Source organism: Takifugu flavidus, chromosome 19, assembly GCF_003711565.1.
Source record: "Takifugu flavidus isolate HTHZ2018 chromosome 19, ASM371156v2, whole genome shotgun sequence".
In the NCBI taxonomy this organism is placed as follows: domain Eukaryota; kingdom Metazoa; phylum Chordata; class Actinopteri; order Tetraodontiformes; family Tetraodontidae; genus Takifugu; species Takifugu flavidus.
In genome coordinates this window covers 5,131,560-5,148,769 of record NC_079538.1, presented here as the reverse complement: position 1 = coordinate 5,148,769, position 17,210 = coordinate 5,131,560, and the positions used below count along the sequence as shown (strand labels likewise).

Here is a 17,210-nt window from a genome sequence, read left to right as displayed (position 1 = left end):
TGTTGCATTCCCAACACCAAATGCTGCATCTGTGGCAACAGGGCCAATTAAAGACTTGACTTCCACTGAATCTAAGGTAAACTTGTCTTTTAACAATAATTATGATTGGCCACTTATGAACACGTCTGAGGCCGCAATTGATGTCTGTTGATGACAAATGCCTTCACAAGCAGCTTTTTAATCACGGGTACCCGAGCAACATCGGCCTGTAATTACATGTAAGCGTATCACACAAACCTGTGCTACAAAACGATGACGCGGTTCTTTTGGGAGCAAAGCACAAAGCTTACATTTGCATGGCTTCAAATTGTTTTTAAAGGTGAAGTTAGTGGGGAAAAAAATCAGTTTTGAATGAGTTCATATGAGGTTCCGGCAAACATTGTCTCTGATATTCAGCTCACTGCAGTAGAAGCCTCCATTTGAGGCCGCAGCATATTTGTTTAACTGTCCTTAAGGACGCAGAACAAGTCAGGAATCTGTGAGAAGGAAGCGGAACGCATCATTCAGCTCACAGAGACAGGCCATGGAACGCGTATGGCTCATGAGTTTGGCTCCTTTTCAAGGAACTTGCTGGTCTCTTCTGGCCTCCCCTGCTTGTTCCTATGAAAGAAAAGAAGAACCTTGTTATGGTGCAGATTTATCCAGCTGTGTCCCGGTTGCTGTTAGTGGATGTCGCAGTGAGCCTCCCGCCGCTCCAGCACCGCCGAAGGCTCGTACAGCAGCTCTTCCTCTCCCAGTTCTGAGCTCTGCTCCAGGCTCACAAAGTTGGGGATGTTGAACTGAGTAAAGAAGACGTAGTCGTCCTCTGCCGTAACGTCCCCCGCACCTCCGTGGAGAGGCTGTTTGCTGACGACCCCCTCCAGATCTACTTCCACAGTGTCCCTCCTGGGTGAACTCCCGCCTCCGAGGTGGTGACAGGACACCTGTGGGACCAGGTTTTGCTCTCCAAACCTGCTGTCCTCAGACGTCTTCTTCCCAGAATCCTGACTGTTCTGAATACAGAAATGGGAATACGCCCGGGACACCGATAATAAAGGATGGGTGAATGACGGGGCGTTTTCGTCCTGCAGAGAATCGATGTCGACCGGGTAGCCGTCAGGTCGGTGGTGCTTGTCAGCAGATTCTGGGTTCCTGTCGAGAAACAACACAAGGATGAAGAACTACAGTTGGAGGACTATAGCAGAGAGCTTCAGGTGTTCGGATGACAGCTTCAGGTACTTTGATTTCCTCCCACAGACCAAAAGATGCTTGTTAGGGTGTCAGATAATCTCAATTGATAGCTGCGTTGGATAAGACAGTGACCCTTTGACCCCACGAAGCATTACCACGACTGCATCTCTGTGCAGCCTTGGCGCTGAGAACCCCTCTGTCACAGGAAGTGTGGGAGCTGACTCACGAGCACTCTCTTTGGAACTGAAAAGCGTCCCTACGCAACAGACAGAAATGAAAGGAAGCGAGCGCAGGGCTGTAGGTGCCTAATGTACTCACTCCTGACGCGGCGCTCTGGTCTTTGAGAGCAGCGCGAGCACGAAGAACATGAAAATAACAAACACAGCCAGTCCAACCCAGAATCCGATGACGATGGAGTCTGAAATGAAAGAGGAGAATTCTTTGATGTTTACCGCCTCATAGATGGATGCTCTGCTTCCCCTCTGTTGCTGTGATTAGAGCCTTTATTTAGTGTAATGAAATGGGCAACTGTCCAATTATGGAGCTTTCTGTGTTCCAAAAAGGTCATTTATCATCTTTTCCCTGGTTGAAAAAGACTTTTCACTAGTCAGCAGCACAGACAGGGCAGGAGAGGCATCAGAACTGAGCTGAAGAATCCTAAAAAGACTGATTGAGCTAATATAATAGTAAAGCAGAAGCAGGTGTGTAACCTGGACCAGACTCAAACGAACGTTAAATCTATCAACATCGGTTCTCCTCACATCTGTGCGCTCTGAGTCCTTCGAACGACACCGGCTCATCGTAGTCATAGTACTCATACTGCCAGATGTAGTCTCCGCGACGTGCGCTGCTCTGGCTGCGGTTACCGAGGGCGGACATGATCCCGCACCTTCTCCTGTCCCGGCAGAAGCCCCTTAAGCTGGTCCCGAAGCGGCGCGGTGCGTCCTGGGCGGTCACGGACCAGGAAATTTGGACACACTCGCCCCGATTTCCCGAGCTGGGAAGCCTCTGCGCGATGCTGAAGCGGCTTCGGGGTTTCCCTGGAAAGGTCAGATGCTGTGCGCCTTTGGTAGAATGTAAGCATCCGTGTTTGTATCGCCCCCGTTCACGCGTTCGAGCTCCTCGGTGCGCGACGCCGCCTCTGTCTCTCTCTCTCTCTCTGGCACACACACACACACCACACACACACACACACACACACACACACACACACACATGCACCGAAATAGGTTCTATAAAAACAATTTTGACATTTTTTTATCAGATGCGTTTTGCATTTTAATGATCATTAATGATCCGATGCCCCGAGTGTAAAGAAAACATCTGGATTTAGTTTATTTACATGTTTTACTGCCCGAACCTACTTAATAACAGACCTCAGGCATCGTGTGACCACAGTTTATTTCAACGTTTTGGCGTGAAGTGGTTGAAAACAAGGACCTTCCTCTTTCTCGCAGCGCCACCTGGTGGCCAGTGACAATAGACTGCACTGGTCGGTCGAGGATCTGATTTAAAATGACGTTTCAAGTATAAAGAGCTGGTTAATTCTTTTATAGCACATTAAAAATGGCCACAATGACTTGGCTGGTTACCCACACACACTCGTGGGAGTGTACTTTAATTATTCCAGTGAAGAACTTGTTGAACCGGACCGGATGGCATCAGCCCACGAGTGCTGAAGAACTGCTCCAGGCAGCTGTGTGGAACACTGCAGCACCTGTTCTTCAGAGGATCCCAGTGCTTTGGAAGACATCCTGCCTGGTCCCGGTGCCGAAGAAGACCCATCCTGTGGCACCGAGTGACTACAGGCCAATAGCAATGACCTCCCACATTATGAAGGTCATGGAGCGGCTGGTGCTGACACCCCTCAGACCTCTGGTGAGCCCCTTTCAGGACCCTCTGCAGTTTGCCTATCAGCCCAAGGTGGGGGTTGATGACGCAGTGATATACCTGCTGCAGAGGGCTTACTCCTCCTTGGACAGACTAAACACCACAGTGCGGGTCATGTTCTTTGACTTCTCTTTTGCCTTCAACACCATCCAGCCAAGACTGCTGAGGGCTAAGTTGGAGAACATGCAGATGGATGCTCCCCTTGTTTCTTGGATCGAGGACTACCTGACAGGTTGGCCACAGTTTGTGAGACTGCGGAGCTGTGTGTCCGACCCCCTGATGAGCGACACAGGAGGTGCGACCTTTTCTGGATAGGATTTTGCAAGGCTGCAGGTCTCAGACTCGGCCTGAATGTGTATCGATCGATGAACAGATGATTCCTTTCACAGGAGCCTGTCCATGTAGGCAGTATTTGCCAATGAAGCCGAACCCTGTTGGCATAAAGAACTTTGTTTGTGCCACAACAGATGGCATTGTGCTGGACTTTGATCTGTATCAAGGTTCGGCTGCATTGCGTGAGCAGGTCGAAGAACCAGAGGGTCTGGGTTTGGGAAGTTTAGTCATGGCTCGTCTGTGTCAAACTCTGCATCGTGGCACAAAAGTGTATTGTGACCGGCTCTTCACAAGCATCCAAGGTGCGGAGCAAATGCTGAAGAAGGAGCTGTACATGACTGGTACAGTAATGAAGAACCGGGTCACTGCAGCAGTGCAGAAGTTACCTGCTGATAAAATCATGCAAAATGCAGGAAGAGGTACTTCAAAAGAAGTTTCTACTGAAGATGGACAGTTGTGTGTCGTGAAGTGGTTTGACAACAAACCAGTTCTCATGATATCTGCTGTTCATGGTACACAACCTGAAGACACCTGCCGGCGCTGGGACAAGAAACAGAAAAAATATGTGTCTGTCTCCCGACCAAGCATTGTCCGGGAGTACATCCTCAAGATGGGTGGAGTTGACTTGACCGACAGAATGATCAGTTATTATCGCCTGAGCAGCCGTACTAAGAAGTGGACAATGAGGATGCTAATGCACTTCACAGATCTGGCTTTAGCCAACAGCTGGCTACTCTATCGCAAAGATCTGACAACGTGTGGGGCACCAAGGAAGAGCATCATGCAGTTCCTGGAGTTTCGCATGGAAGTGGCCAGGACCTTCTTGGCCCAGCATCACAGTCAAGAAGATGATGCAGACTTTCCAGAGCTGTCAGAGGGAGAAGATGCATCATTACAAGGGAAAAAACGTCCAGTGATGGCAGTGCCCCATGTGTCTGTCCGCAGGAGGGCTAATGCACATCTCCCAGAGATGATCAGCATGAAGAATGCAGCACGATGCAGAGCAGCAGGCTGCACAGGGAGAACCCGAGTGCGTTGTGTGACCTGCAAGGTGTTCAAACCGAGCGCAACTGTTACGTAGAATTTCATACATAGATGTGACAGACATATGACGTGTTATTTTGTTTTGTTTTTTGGGCTGTGATGTTTAAAACATGTTCAAAACTATGTTTGTATGTGTTATTAATAATGTGTTATTATTGTCATTACAGTCTAACCTGTATTCAGGATTCAAATAAAGAGTTTTTCATTCTATTACACAAAAACTTTATTATTGATTTTATTGTGCTTTATGGTAATTCAGACCGAGTGTACACATATGTGGCCATCATTTTTCTCTAAAACTACATCATGTCAAAAGATGATGCTTAGTTTTTATACTTATCGGGTTCCAATAAGTCCAAATAGCAAAGAGAAATAAAAATTGCATATCAAACAAGAGCTCGTGTCTTAAGAGGTTGGATGCCAACAGACTTAACAAACTCATCAAAAAGGCAGGGTCTGTTGTTGGCTGTAATCTTGCAAACTTGGACGAGGTGGTGAGGGACAGGATGGTGTTGAAACTGCGGACAATCATGGACAGTCCCCCCCCCCCCCCCATAACACAGTGGACAAACTGAGAAGCAGCTTCAGCAGCAGACTCCTGCAGCCTCGCTGCTCTAAGGAACGGGACAGGAAGTCCTTCCTGCCGTCCACCATTAAACTCTATAATTCATCCAAACCCACTCAATAACAATAATTGTCTAATGTTTATGTTGTCATTTTATTTCTATTTTATTCTATATTTATGTATATATGCTTATAATGCTTATAATATGTATATATTATATTGTGTATATATTATATATATTCTTATAATATATGCTGTATATATGCTTATAACGTTCTAATCTTATTTGTATTTATTTATTCTATTTCTATACTTTGTAAATACAAAACCTAGACTACAGTTATATTAATCCACGTTAGGCTGCTACTACAATTCAATTTCCCTACGGGATGAATAAAGTACATCTTGAATCTTGAATCTTGAATGAGTGCAAAAAAAGAGCAATCAGTCAGGATAAAGACAAGGATCTGTAAACTCAGGAGGATTTAACAGTGCACGTTGCCATGGAGACTGCTTGTCCACATCTTAACTCATCAAAGCACCTTTTCAATGGGGCCGATGCTGCCTTGGTTCCCAAGGAACCTCACTCAAGGCACCTTTGCTTTTGTCAACAAATGCAGAATTTTCCACTTTAGAGGAAGCAGCAAGTTCAAATAATGATGTTCTGATGGTCCTTACCCCAGAACGGAGGGGGCGGAGCCTGTAAGTGGTTAGTTCTGCCATCAACCATGATATAAATCTCATCCCACAAAGGGTCTCTCATATTGATCAGATGCTTTCTTCCGTACTGCTCTAAACACACATGCCGGAAATGCTGACATTTTCCTTTAATCTGGTGGGAAGGGAATTTAAAAAGCATGTGTCTACATTTCTGGAATAATCCACACAATGTGAACATTCCCAAGTAACTTTAATGTCATATTTTGAGGCTGTTTGAGAAGCGTCCACGTTCAAATTCATCCCCCCGGTTCTTTTAAAAACAGGATTCTGCTGGACAACTATAGCAAAATATCTGCATTTTTAGGTAATACCGTTGCCAATTATAGTATTTTTTTATAACTCAGTGATGTAGCCCCCCCCCATGTTGTTTTCATCAGAGCTTTTCTTTTCCACGTGCTTCTCTCCCTCTCTCTGTCTGAAGGACTCCTGCAACATTCAGGGCTGTTAGACAACCGACTCACCTGACAGGATGGCTCTGTGCATCACCAGGAGCATTTAAAAGATCTCCCACCTTGTTGCTCTCAGGACATCGGTGTGCTAACGCCTGTTATCTACATTTTCTCACAAGGAAAAGAAAAGAAGAGAGGAAATGAGGATTAAGTTCCCTTTGTGTGTCTGGTTCTGGTTTCAGAGTCTCTGGGATTTTATTTCATCTCAGACGTCTTGCAACATCAGTCCCAGCAGCTCTCTCATGTCTTTGTCATCCAAAGCGACGCTTGCGGGAGGGTTTTTGCTGGGTTTTTTTCTCGGCTGGGATGGATCAGACTCACAAATATATTTGCACAACACTGTCAGATTTGGATCAGTCACTGACAGCAGGAAAAAAATATAATCCGCGATTCTGTCGCGGCTGTTGTGCCCCAGGTGTGCCCCTTTCTTAATCCCCGGAGGCACACCAGCTCCCGGCCAGAGCGTTAATCGTGTTCCGATGACTTTCCAGCGTTTTCCTGTTTGCCTGCCTGCCCGGTTCCGACCTTGCCTGTTCCTGACCATTCTGTTCTCCCTGCTCCCCGGTAAATTCTGTCTGTTGTCGGTGTCTGACAATAAAGCCGCGTTCAGCCTAAATCTGGGTTCTCGTCTGGTCCGTGACACGATTCCACAAGTAGGAAATGATTTATATATCCCATTTGCTGCACCGAAGTTGGTGTTGCTTCATGTATTTTATTGTCATTGAACTTAAGAGTTGCCCTGTTAATAATATCAGTCTCTGAACTCTTCTGCTCATCATGAAGACTACCGCCATGCATCATGGTAACCAGGGAAACACGCAGGACTTCAATTAAACCCGATCCAAGATCAGTCTGACCTTTCCTGCAGCCGTTCTGAGAACATAGCTCTGTACACAGAGGCTACAGTAAACATGCTCAGAGTAATGAGTTTATCATGGCCTCACATGAGGACCAGCAGGACGGGTTCAAGCTCACGACTCACATGCAGATTCGGCCCGGTGAGGATGAAGTGGAGGACTGGGGGGGCTGCTGTCAGACTGCTTTTTGATCAAATTTGCTGCTGTAATCACCTTTAATCGGCACTAATAGAAGGCTCACGTTTTCAAATCAAGCAGTCGGCACCTCCATATCTGGAATTCAGCTTTGCCCCCCCAGACTGCCCCCATGTGAGTTCAGCCAACGCGTTCTGTTAATGAAGGATTAAATTAGGCAAATGCAGGAGAGATCAAGTCCATTTGTTGCTGTAGTGAAGCCGCAGGGCTCCCAAACTGCTCTGTGTTTAGACGAAACAGCTGGAGTATGTGTGTGTGTGTGTTTATGTGTGTGTGTGTGTCTATGTGTGTGTTTATGTGTGTGTGTCCATGGAGCCTGTCTACGTCAGCGGCTCCACGTCCTTTTTTTCAAACCGTAACGCCGTGCGTCTCTGTTGCAGAAAAGGACGGCCAGAGGATTTCAGTAGCAGCAGCACAGTAGCAGCACAGCAGCAGCACAATAGTAGCAGTAGTAGCAGCAGTAGCACAGCAGCAGCAGCACAGTAGTAGCAGCAGTAGCACGGTAGCAGCAGCAGTAGCACAGTAGCAGCAGCACAGTAGCAGCAGCAGTAGCACAGTAGTAGCAGCAGTAGCACGTAGCAGCAGCAGTAGCACAGTAGCAGCAGCAGTAGCACAGTAGCAGCAGCAGTAGCACAGCAGCAGCAGCAGCACAGTAGTAGCAGCAGTAGCACGGTAGCAGCAGCAGTAGCACAGTAGCAGCAGCAGCAGCAGCACAGTAGCAGCAGCACAGTAGCAGCAGCAGTAGCACAGCAGCAGCAGCACAGTAGCAGCAGCAGTAGCACAGCAGCAGCAGCACAGCAGTAGCACGGCAGCAGCAGCACAGTAGCAGCAGTAGCACAGTAGCAGCAGTAGCACAGTAGCAGCAGCGCAGTAGCAGCAGCAGTAGCACAGCAGTAGCACAGTAGCAGCAGCAGTAGCACAGCAGTAGCACAGCAGCAGCAGCACAGTAGCAGCAGCGCAGTAGCAGCAGCAGTAGCACAGTAGCAGCAGCACAGTAGCAGCAGCAGTAGCACACAGCAGTAGCACAGCAGCCGCAGCAGCACAGTAGCAGCAGCACAGTAGCAGCAGTAGCAGCAGCGCAGTAGTAGCAGCAGTAGCACAGTAGCAGCAGCAGCACAGTAGCAGCAGCAGCAGTAGCAGTAGCAGCAGCGCAGTAGCAGCAGCAGTAGCAGCACAGTAGCAGCAGCACAGTAGCAGCAGTAGCACAGTAGCAGCAGCAGCAGCAGCGCAGTAGCAGCAGCGCAGCAGCAGCAGTAGCAGCAGCAGCAGCGCAGTAGCAGCAGCGCAGCAGCAGCAGCAGCAGCAGCAGCAGCAGTAGCAGCACAGTAGCAGCAGCACAGTAGCAGCAGCACAGTAGCAGCAGTAGCACAGCAGCAGCAGCACAGTAGCAGCAGCAGCGCAGTAGCAGCAGCAGCAGCAGCAGTAGCAGTAGCAGCAGCAGCAGCAGCAGCAGTAGCACAGTAGTAGTAGAACAAGTTTTCAAGTGCAGCTGAAAATCACCATGTTTATATCATCATCATCATCATCATCATCATCATGATCATCATCATCAACAACAACAACAGGCTCATCATAGATGTAATATCCTGAGTCATGTCACGAGCGCCAGAGGCAACGACCTCCACGTGTTTCATGTCTTGGCTCTTTAGCTTTGGGTGTTTAAGCTAGTTTAAAGGACGCCACGTCTGGATTGGCTCGGCTCTTTTCCCGGTGACGACAGATGACACAACCGCCCTCGCACCCACCATTTTGGCCCAAAACTTCCTCCGTTTCCGCTTGAGGCGACGCTTCCCTGCTGCCTTCATGTGTTTATTCCCAATTCTGAAGAGAAGCACCGGAAGGAACATTTCCAGGTCTATTGGCTGTGGGAATAAGCTGAATCATCAATTATTAGCAGATTTACCCACGTTTCTGTTTTTTTAAGCTGCAAATGTGAGTGAGGGGCATCTAAAATTGGAGGTATTTTAAAATATGATGTGCTCATCGGAGGGGTTCTGGGCCCGATTCGAACTTTCCAGAGGACGGACATCTTGGGAATAGGTTGATCACGATGCCTTCGTCAGCTCACTTCTCTTCCTCAGAACACGTCCGTTTGCTCAGGCTTTAGTTTCTCACTGGGGGACTTTTTTTGTCCATTTGCATGGGGACGTGCTGCATTCTCCGGGGCATTGACATGAAACCTGAATTTCTGCTGCATTCAGAGAGCGGACATGTGCTCTTTTCTGTCCTTTTGTGTTCTTTCATTCCCTCCGAGATCCCTCCAAATACCCATTATGGGGGGAAAAAAACGAAACCAAAACGCGCCATTTATGACACAAAAGATGTCGTTCTAATGGAGGAACAGGCAGAGGATGAAGACACGAAATTGGTCCTAATACAAACCCCTATTTTTCTACGCAAATTAGCACCTCACACTGTTCAAATCCTGCCGATTTTAAAGTGCTACTTTAACTAATTAAATAAATAAAACAGAACCTATGAGCTGGAGAGAAAAAAACTCCACAATTATAAATCCATTATAAAAGACCAGACCAGCACTGCTCCCTACTGGCGCGCACTGGGAGGTAGGACGGGACTGATTAAATTCACACTTTGTGTAGCCACTTGTATGAAAGCCGCAAATTGCTGATATAATTCCTCATTCCCGAGCGCGTGAACGATGCGCTCACGTTTCCCGTCATCTGCTGAGGCGCAGCACCCGCTGTTGACTCGTGCACATGACTGACGCGTGGCCAGCCCGCTCCGCACACGCACACGAGCCTTCTGCGACGACCCCCCGCCGCGGGTCACGACAGCGGGCCACGTGTTTGTTCACACCTCTCACACAAATGGCGCCGCATGGAGACGCCGAAAGGTTGAAGAGTTCAGCACACGTATCAGATCTGTTAATACACAAATATACACAAATGTCTGGGCACGTAAACGCATCACGTGTCTGCACAGGAGCCACGAGAGGCTGCTCATGCACGTCATCGTCTTTCAAAACCCAATATACTTAGTGACGCACCCACAGGCGCTGCTGATTGAAATGTATGTTGTGTTGTGATGAAAATATACCGTCTCACAAATCGAAGGTCCCAGGGGACTCACGGAGATGGGGAGCGAACATGTGGCTCGGGTTTGCTCAAGTGTGATCTCGCACCTCGACACTGTGCCGCGTTGAGGGGCGTCACATGCGCAATTTGGCACCGGCGCGCAGGGCCCTGATAAATACGAGGCTCCTGCCATCGCACAAGCATTCTCTCAGGACGTTCAGAGGCTGACGGCTGCAAGGAACTATGGCGACATTCACAGGCACCAGTGGATTACCTTCAGCGTTTAATGGAAGCGGCGGGACCCGGCAGCCCGGTGGTTTGTGGAGACCGTGGACGAGGGGAGAGGACAGTCCCGGTGTGGACAGAGTGAGTTTTGGGAAGGTTTCCGCCCTGGTGTCCGTTTGTGGTTCACAGAAGCCTAAAAAGGTCTTTCTGACTTTTAACCCTCAGGCTCGTTCTTCTCACGGTGACCAACCTTTGGCGAAGCAGCCCAAAACCCCGCCCTTTGTGCATCCCGTCAGGTAAGCGGCAGCATCTGGAACCAGGCTCTGCTCGTTGGGTTAGGGGATCGGGGATCTTGAGTTAATGCTGATCTGCTTCGTTAAGGTTGTTCTGGCCCAAGTCCAAGTGCTTCGACTACCTGTACCGGGACGCAGAGACGCTGCTGCGCAACTATCCGGTCCAAGCGACCATCTGTGTGTATGAAGACTCCAGCAGTGATGAAGACAGCGACGAGGAGGAAGAGGAGATGGAAAAAGAACTGAATTAACCGTTTCTGCCCAGAGCCTTTAAAGTCTCTGCGGCGTAACGTGATAATATATTCCTCTTAACTTATTTACTGTAAATATCTGTAAATAGACTTTTTTACCCGCGAACGAAACAAAAAATGTTAATTCTAAATTATTCGTTTTATGCGTTTACTGTATCAAATGTGCTGAAATTCTCAATAAAATCACCGAAACCGATGTTATTGGGGTTTTAATCATTGAGAATCAAACTTTGACCCTTTTATACTTAAAAACAGAGCTGGAAAGTTCTCTGTGCTTCGCATCTCAATAATCCATATTATTGACACAATCTTGAGATTTCTGGGGTGTATTTGAAGACACATCCGCCTGCTGTTCCCACGGAAACAGTCCCGGAAACCAGCGCGTCATTTTCTGCGCCTGCGGACGCGCGGGGGCAGCGTGACACGTGAGAGGTGTCGAGATCTGCAGAAGGTCGTGGCTGGATGGAGGGACGAGAGGCGTTTGACAGAATTAAAGAATTATAAAAACCCAAATAAAAGCTGACCCTGTCTGAACCAAAACGCGGATTTTGTCCACCTGGGAAAATAAGCAAACATCGATTTAAGTACCAGCAGACACGCTCTAATTAGCTGCAGCTCATCTTGGCTGCAATGATGCATTTTTGGTTTTTAGTCCAGTGTATTAAAGAAGAATCCTTGTTGTTTTTATTCATTTAATCCACAGGATTCAGTCCAAACATTCCTGTTCTGATGAACTTCATCGCCATTCTTGAAACATCCGTGGGAACCTTTGCAGCAGCCTTCGGGTGTTTTATGGGGTGCAACGTTTGCACACGTTGCCCTGACGCACGGTGGGCTCGTCACCTTGGAGTCAGTCCATTTTGTTTCTAACGTGCGCTTCAGAACCCGGATTAGATTAGATTCCACAACAGCTTTAGCGTGAAGCTAATCATCACCATAATCCCAAAACCCCGATGACACCTTCAATAATCAAGAAGTCCAAAGGAAACACACACTCCTTTATTTACATCTTTGTAAGGACTTTTATAGGCATAATACATAATAGAACACACACACACACTCATTTATTTACATCCTTGTGAGGACCTTTATAGGCATAACACATAATAGAAACCAAATTGTGAACACAGCCTTAAAGCCACATCTTAACTCTCAGTGTGAGGACCAGCCAAAATGTCCTCATTTCATAAAAACGCCCTCACTTTTAATAGAATGAGGATTTTGTTATTCAATATGTAGACATTACAAGAGCAGGCACGCATGCACACACACAGAGTGGTGTAATGAATGTTTCATGTTGCTGGATAAGCGTATGCAAGGCAGCGACGGCGGTGTTGGCCCGATAACCTCTTCAACTTCGTGCTGCTGCAGACTTTCCCAGGCCCGGGTGTCAGAGCTGCTGCGTTCAGGAGCGTCACTTATTCAGGTGTGAAATCTGTTCACCCCGGGCGTTAATATAAAACCAGCACCCGAAGCCTTGTCTGATGAACCTCTGACCTTTTCCTGAATGTTTAAGCCGGTTGAAGCACTTTCATGACATAAACTGGAGCAATAAATCATCTTTTTTGCTGTTTCTGGGTGGAGGAAGTTGATTAAACAGTGTGTATGTAGACGAATGTGAAGGTTTTCTTTTTCGCTTCCATAGAAAATGACGCAGATGAAGCTGAGAAATGAGCAGAAAGACAGTCGCACGTGAAGAAATGCTTCTATCAGAGTGGAGACGTGCAACTACAAATGAGAGGTAATGAGAGATTTTGATTAATCTGGTGGTTGACATGAACAGTGTTGATGAGTATTTTGAACTTTGATGAACTTTTGCACATTTTGTGCATGAACATGTGCTGAACTTTCCCAGGGGCTGGTGTGAATGAGAGTGTGAAGACACACCTAAAGGGGTGAAAACCATTCAAAAGCCCTCCCTCAGCCTCTGCCGCGGGGAACCGGTGACATCACTTCTCAACAGGTTTGATGTGTCCTCACATTTATCTATGTGCAAAAAAATAACAAGTTTGCTGTCAGGTTCCCAAACTATTGCCCTAATATGATTTAAGCCAGTCTGCTGACATTGCACTTTTCACACCACTGATTTTGTGGCCTTGTGTGATTTTTGCCAGTTATCTGTGGTTGTGGGCAAGTGTGTGCTGCGGTGTGATCACACACACCAGCAGAGGTGACGGAGTGTGACTCGTCAGAGCAAACTCCGCTCTCTTCCCACAGTCACACTTCCAGCTGTCACTGGTCGACTAAGATTGGAGATGACCTGATGGACTGGAAAAGGTCGTTCATATCTGAGCCAGCAGGGGGCACTGTGCGATCGCTTCTGTTGACGGTTCTGTGGAGGGGGCACCTGGATAGGTGGCGGTAGTGCACCCTGAAGTCTGTTGCAAGCCGCCAATCAAATCAAACGAAGAAGAAGAAAGAGGCACCTGAAAACGTGGAAGATATACAGTTAATTGGGTGCACTGTGTTGCTGGTCTGTGTCATTAAGCAACACATTATTTTTATTGGTTCCTGACTCTGGACACAAACACAGCAAGTATACTGCTATGTTCCTTACCTTTAATAATATTACCCATTGGGAGATGTTATTGTAGATGGTGTTCAAAACACACGATTTTTGGTGCTGTTTGAACTGTGGGCACCGCCAATCAGAACCAACGGTGCTTTAAGAAGACATATCCTCAAGTCATTTAACCACGGCCCCATATTTTATTTAACTTGACGATGCAAAACACTGCAGTCGTGCTGGTTCAGGCCCCAACTGGTGTTTTCAGCCAAGTCGCCTTTGCAGGAAATGATTAGGTCGTTCGGGACCGTCTCCAGCAGGTGGCAGTGTTGCGCTTGGACAATTTTCCCAGATCGGAGTGACTGCAGGAAAACCAATGACGGAGCCCGAAACCCATGAACAAATGGGTTGTTTACACGAGTTAACCGTGAAGACTTAAAATGAGATGGTTAACTAGATTTTTGTAATCTCAAATGGAGGAAAAGTTGCATAAATGTAGAGAGATTAAGTAAATGAAAACATAAGGGATGACACATAACACACATCTTTCTTAAAACTTTTTATCTTGCTAGTTCTTTCCACTATAAAGCATAGCATTGTCTTAAAGATAAAGTAAATACACCCTAAAATAATATTTAAAAAACAACAGTTATTTAATGTATTTTCCCTTTTTTTATTTTATAAATTGACTGTTTAATGTACATTTGAACTATCTTGTTCTAATCATCTCTGTAAACCACTTAGGGGAAAAATGATCTCTGCATCATTTTGACACAAACAAAAATGCCACGAGGCAACGACGCAGCCGTCCTGCAGCAAAAAGGCGGCATAAATTCGGCATACGTGTGCGACTGTTGGGCTGCAGACACCGCGGCGTTGTTGACGCATAAACATTCTCCCTCACGCTGCTGCCTAAGAGATATAGCTGTTGTGCTTTTCTCCACCGCCTGATCACAACCTCCACTTAAGTAGTTAGTTTGGGCTCCTCTCTCCGAGACATGTGCAGTGGAGATAATTACAATTTCAGCAACGTTTGCCAGGTGATTACCTCATAATCCCCTATTTCATTTGATAAGTCACGCATTGATTTAACTCAGAGTTGGACCTAATGGAGTATCTTTCCCGCCGCCACAGTGATTTGTATGCTGGGGCGAAAGGACAACGGCGGATTGGAGGCAGAAAAACAGCCGCTCGCTTTCTCCCGGTGGCTGTTGAGAGATGAGCAACAAGAAGGCAGCTTTAATCACAGCAACCTGAATGTGAACAGTAAATCACTGCAGCAGCTGATACAGTAACGTGTGGTGGCGGTTAAAGTGACCCCCCCCCCCCCCACACACACACACATAAATGCTCCTGTGTGTTTTCTCTCCTCGCGGTACCGAAGGGGGATGGGGGGGGGGTGGAGGGACGGAAAAACAAGAGGAACTAAGAGCAGAGCGGCCTGTTTGGTATTCACCTGTCTCTCCGGATCAATAAAGGTAATTTGGGCTGATTCCTCCCTGTAGCCCTCTTAGCAGACAGATGGGGAGAGGGGTCAGACACTGCTGAGCTGCAGGGAGCTGGAATAACTTTGAAACACACTCTGCAAATTACTGCCCTTGTCTGAGATTCTCTCGCTCGGCCCGCGCGTCCAGAGACCCAAAGTGATGCAACACGGGTCCTCGACACCCATGCGGAAGGAGGCTGCGGAAGGTGGCGTTGGGAACCACGGGTCAGGTTCACGCATCGCCATGGAAACAGCGTTCACATTCAGCAACGCTGGCGTGAGTTTGTGGAAAGAGTTCCGACTTGTCTCCCCTTTGATCGTTCCGGCTTTGTTTTAAATATCACGCGCTCTTAACGTCACCCCTTTGATCCTTCTGCTCTGTCTTTCGTTCCCATCTTGAGGTTCTTTTCCCTCCCCCCTCTCATTTTTTACATTCCTGATCCCCAAACGCGCCTTCTCGGGCCTCGCGGGGGCCGCGGCCAGTCGCGTCGGCTGATTACGAGCATGAGGACGCCGTCCGTCACGCGAGGTCACCAGTCTGAGAGGAATGCTCCACATTAGGGAGGAAGGACGGGGGTCCCAGGGGGGGCCAAACCCACAAATACGGAACAGCACCTCCCCGTAAATCCTGCTTGAGTAAAGTACACAGGTGTGTAGCACACCTGTGTAGCGTCCTTGTTAGTGGTTCTGCATCACATGACCCACACGGACACGCTCATAAATAATGCAAAATTCCCGATTCCTTCCCATCACCTCTAACTTAAAGTTGACTGGTCACATGCAGAACCAGTTTCCTGGATGTTTGGGAACAGAGGCGAGGGGGGGGCTGATGGCACAGGTGACGGCAGGGCGTCACTGTCAGGAGGGTTCGGGGGGGGGGGGCACGTGGGAAAAAGGCTGAAAATAAAACACCTGTTTGCAGCATTTCATTATAACGTGGTCGTGCACAAAGCGGCCGTCCCTCGGAGGGAAGGGATTCGCCATTTTGACGCTGAAAATGGAACGTTGCCATTTTAACCCTCATCAGCTTTCACCAGTAAACATGTTTGTTCCAGGGTCACTTTGCACCTGCAAGTGTCAGAAATATTAATAAAATACTATTTTCCATCCATAATTTAAAAGCAAAAGCATGTTACTGGAAACAGAATTCATTTATTTTTTCCGCCAAGTGTCAGTAGCGCCCATGTTTGTTATGGATTTGTTTTGACTTTTCCACCAATCAGAAGCGAGCGCGCTCATTATAACCTGCTCTCGTTGCATATTTTATCCCGGTTAAAGTAATAGGCGCCTTGTAAGTAGAAGCACAAGAATTTTTTACACCGATGCAAATTTAACTTGTTAATAATTTAGTAATATTTTAACCCACAAACTCAAACCAGACCTTAAAAGCAGCACAAAATGAGGAGAAATGTCTTTAAAACATTTTGGTGATCGTTTCTTAGGAAACCCAAAATGTGAAATTTAACATTCGAACTTTATTTTGAGCATCTTCAGACCTCTTTGAGAGATGCAATGATCACACCGTCCAAGTCCAGATATCTTTCGACACGATTGATCGCATCCTGAAAGCGGCCGTATTGATCGTATTTGTTGCGTGCCGAACAATTCCCGGCCAACTCGGTGGACAACTAATTTCAGCTCTAGTACCCTGAACTTATCACCATATCTTATTATCTTTTACATGAAAACATTAATTACGCAGGCAGGGTGAACCTGATTTATGCTAATGGAAACGTGAATATGCGACGGCAGCATTAATCTAGAGTATAGGACCCTGCGCTGGTGTTAACTGTGATTAGCATGCGATTACCATAGCGAGGGTTTTGTCGACTGAAAGCTTCTGCTCATGAAAATCTCTCCTCTTGCTGGCACGAAAATGAGACTGTGACTCTTGGCGGTGTGAGGGAATAATGTCAGTAAATCAAAATGAACAGTTTTGATTGTTTCCCCCTAAACAAAAATATCGTATTGTTGAAGGTTCATTTGAACAATTTTAATTTGTGACACAGCTGAAATGTGATGCGTCTGCTCAAGAAGAAATCAAAAAGGGGTAGTTTGCCCGTGACGGGTGGGTTTTACTCAGTTTAGAGACGACGTCTCACGCCAAGAGACGGTTTTTAGCTGATGTTGCTCAGCAAGAGGCCGTCCATTTGTTGGGCGCTATTTTTAGAAGGGATTAGTGGATCGTGAA

General features: G+C 47.2%; 2 protein-coding genes across 2 annotated transcripts; one reads left to right on the top strand and one right to left on the bottom strand.

The window, feature by feature from the left end:
- Positions 1-158: 158 nt before the first annotated feature.
- On the bottom strand, positions 159-2,289 carry LOC130515830 (melanocortin-2 receptor accessory protein 2B-like). Its single transcript, XM_057016349.1, has 3 exons — positions 1,932-2,289; positions 1,489-1,588; positions 159-1,131 (listed from the first exon to the last, which is right to left on the bottom strand). Exons 1-3 carry the CDS (start codon positions 2,047-2,049, stop codon positions 663-665), a joined length of 687 nt encoding a protein of 228 aa, XP_056872329.1. The 5' UTR covers positions 2,050-2,289; the 3' UTR covers positions 159-662.
- Positions 2,290-9,976: 7,687 nt separating this feature from the next.
- On the top strand, positions 9,977-11,223 carry ripply2 (ripply transcriptional repressor 2). The gene is made up of 3 exons (XM_057016740.1): positions 9,977-10,624; positions 10,709-10,779; positions 10,865-11,223. Exons 1-3 carry the CDS (start codon positions 10,502-10,504, stop codon positions 11,025-11,027), a joined length of 357 nt encoding a protein of 118 aa, XP_056872720.1. The 5' UTR covers positions 9,977-10,501; the 3' UTR covers positions 11,028-11,223.
- Positions 11,224-17,210: the final 5,987 nt, after the last annotated feature.

Coding starts and splice junctions, on each gene's coding strand:
- LOC130515830 (XM_057016349.1), bottom strand. CDS start 2,049: ATGTCCGCCCTCGGTAACCGCAGCCAGAGCAGCGCACGTCGCGGAGAC. Junction 1,589..1,931: donor AGGACTCAGAGCGCACAGAT/GTGAGGAGAACC, acceptor CTTTCATTTCAG/ACTCCATCGTCATCGGATTC. Junction 1,132..1,488: donor ACCAGAGCGCCGCGTCAGGA/GTGAGTACATTA, acceptor GTTTCTCGACAG/GAACCCAGAATCTGCTGACA.
- ripply2 (XM_057016740.1), top strand. CDS start 10,502: ATGGCGACATTCACAGGCACCAGTGGATTACCTTCAGCGTTTAATGGA. Junction 10,625..10,708: donor ACAGTCCCGGTGTGGACAGA/GTGAGTTTTGGG, acceptor TTTAACCCTCAG/GCTCGTTCTTCTCACGGTGA. Junction 10,780..10,864: donor CCCTTTGTGCATCCCGTCAG/GTAAGCGGCAGC, acceptor TGCTTCGTTAAG/GTTGTTCTGGCCCAAGTCCA.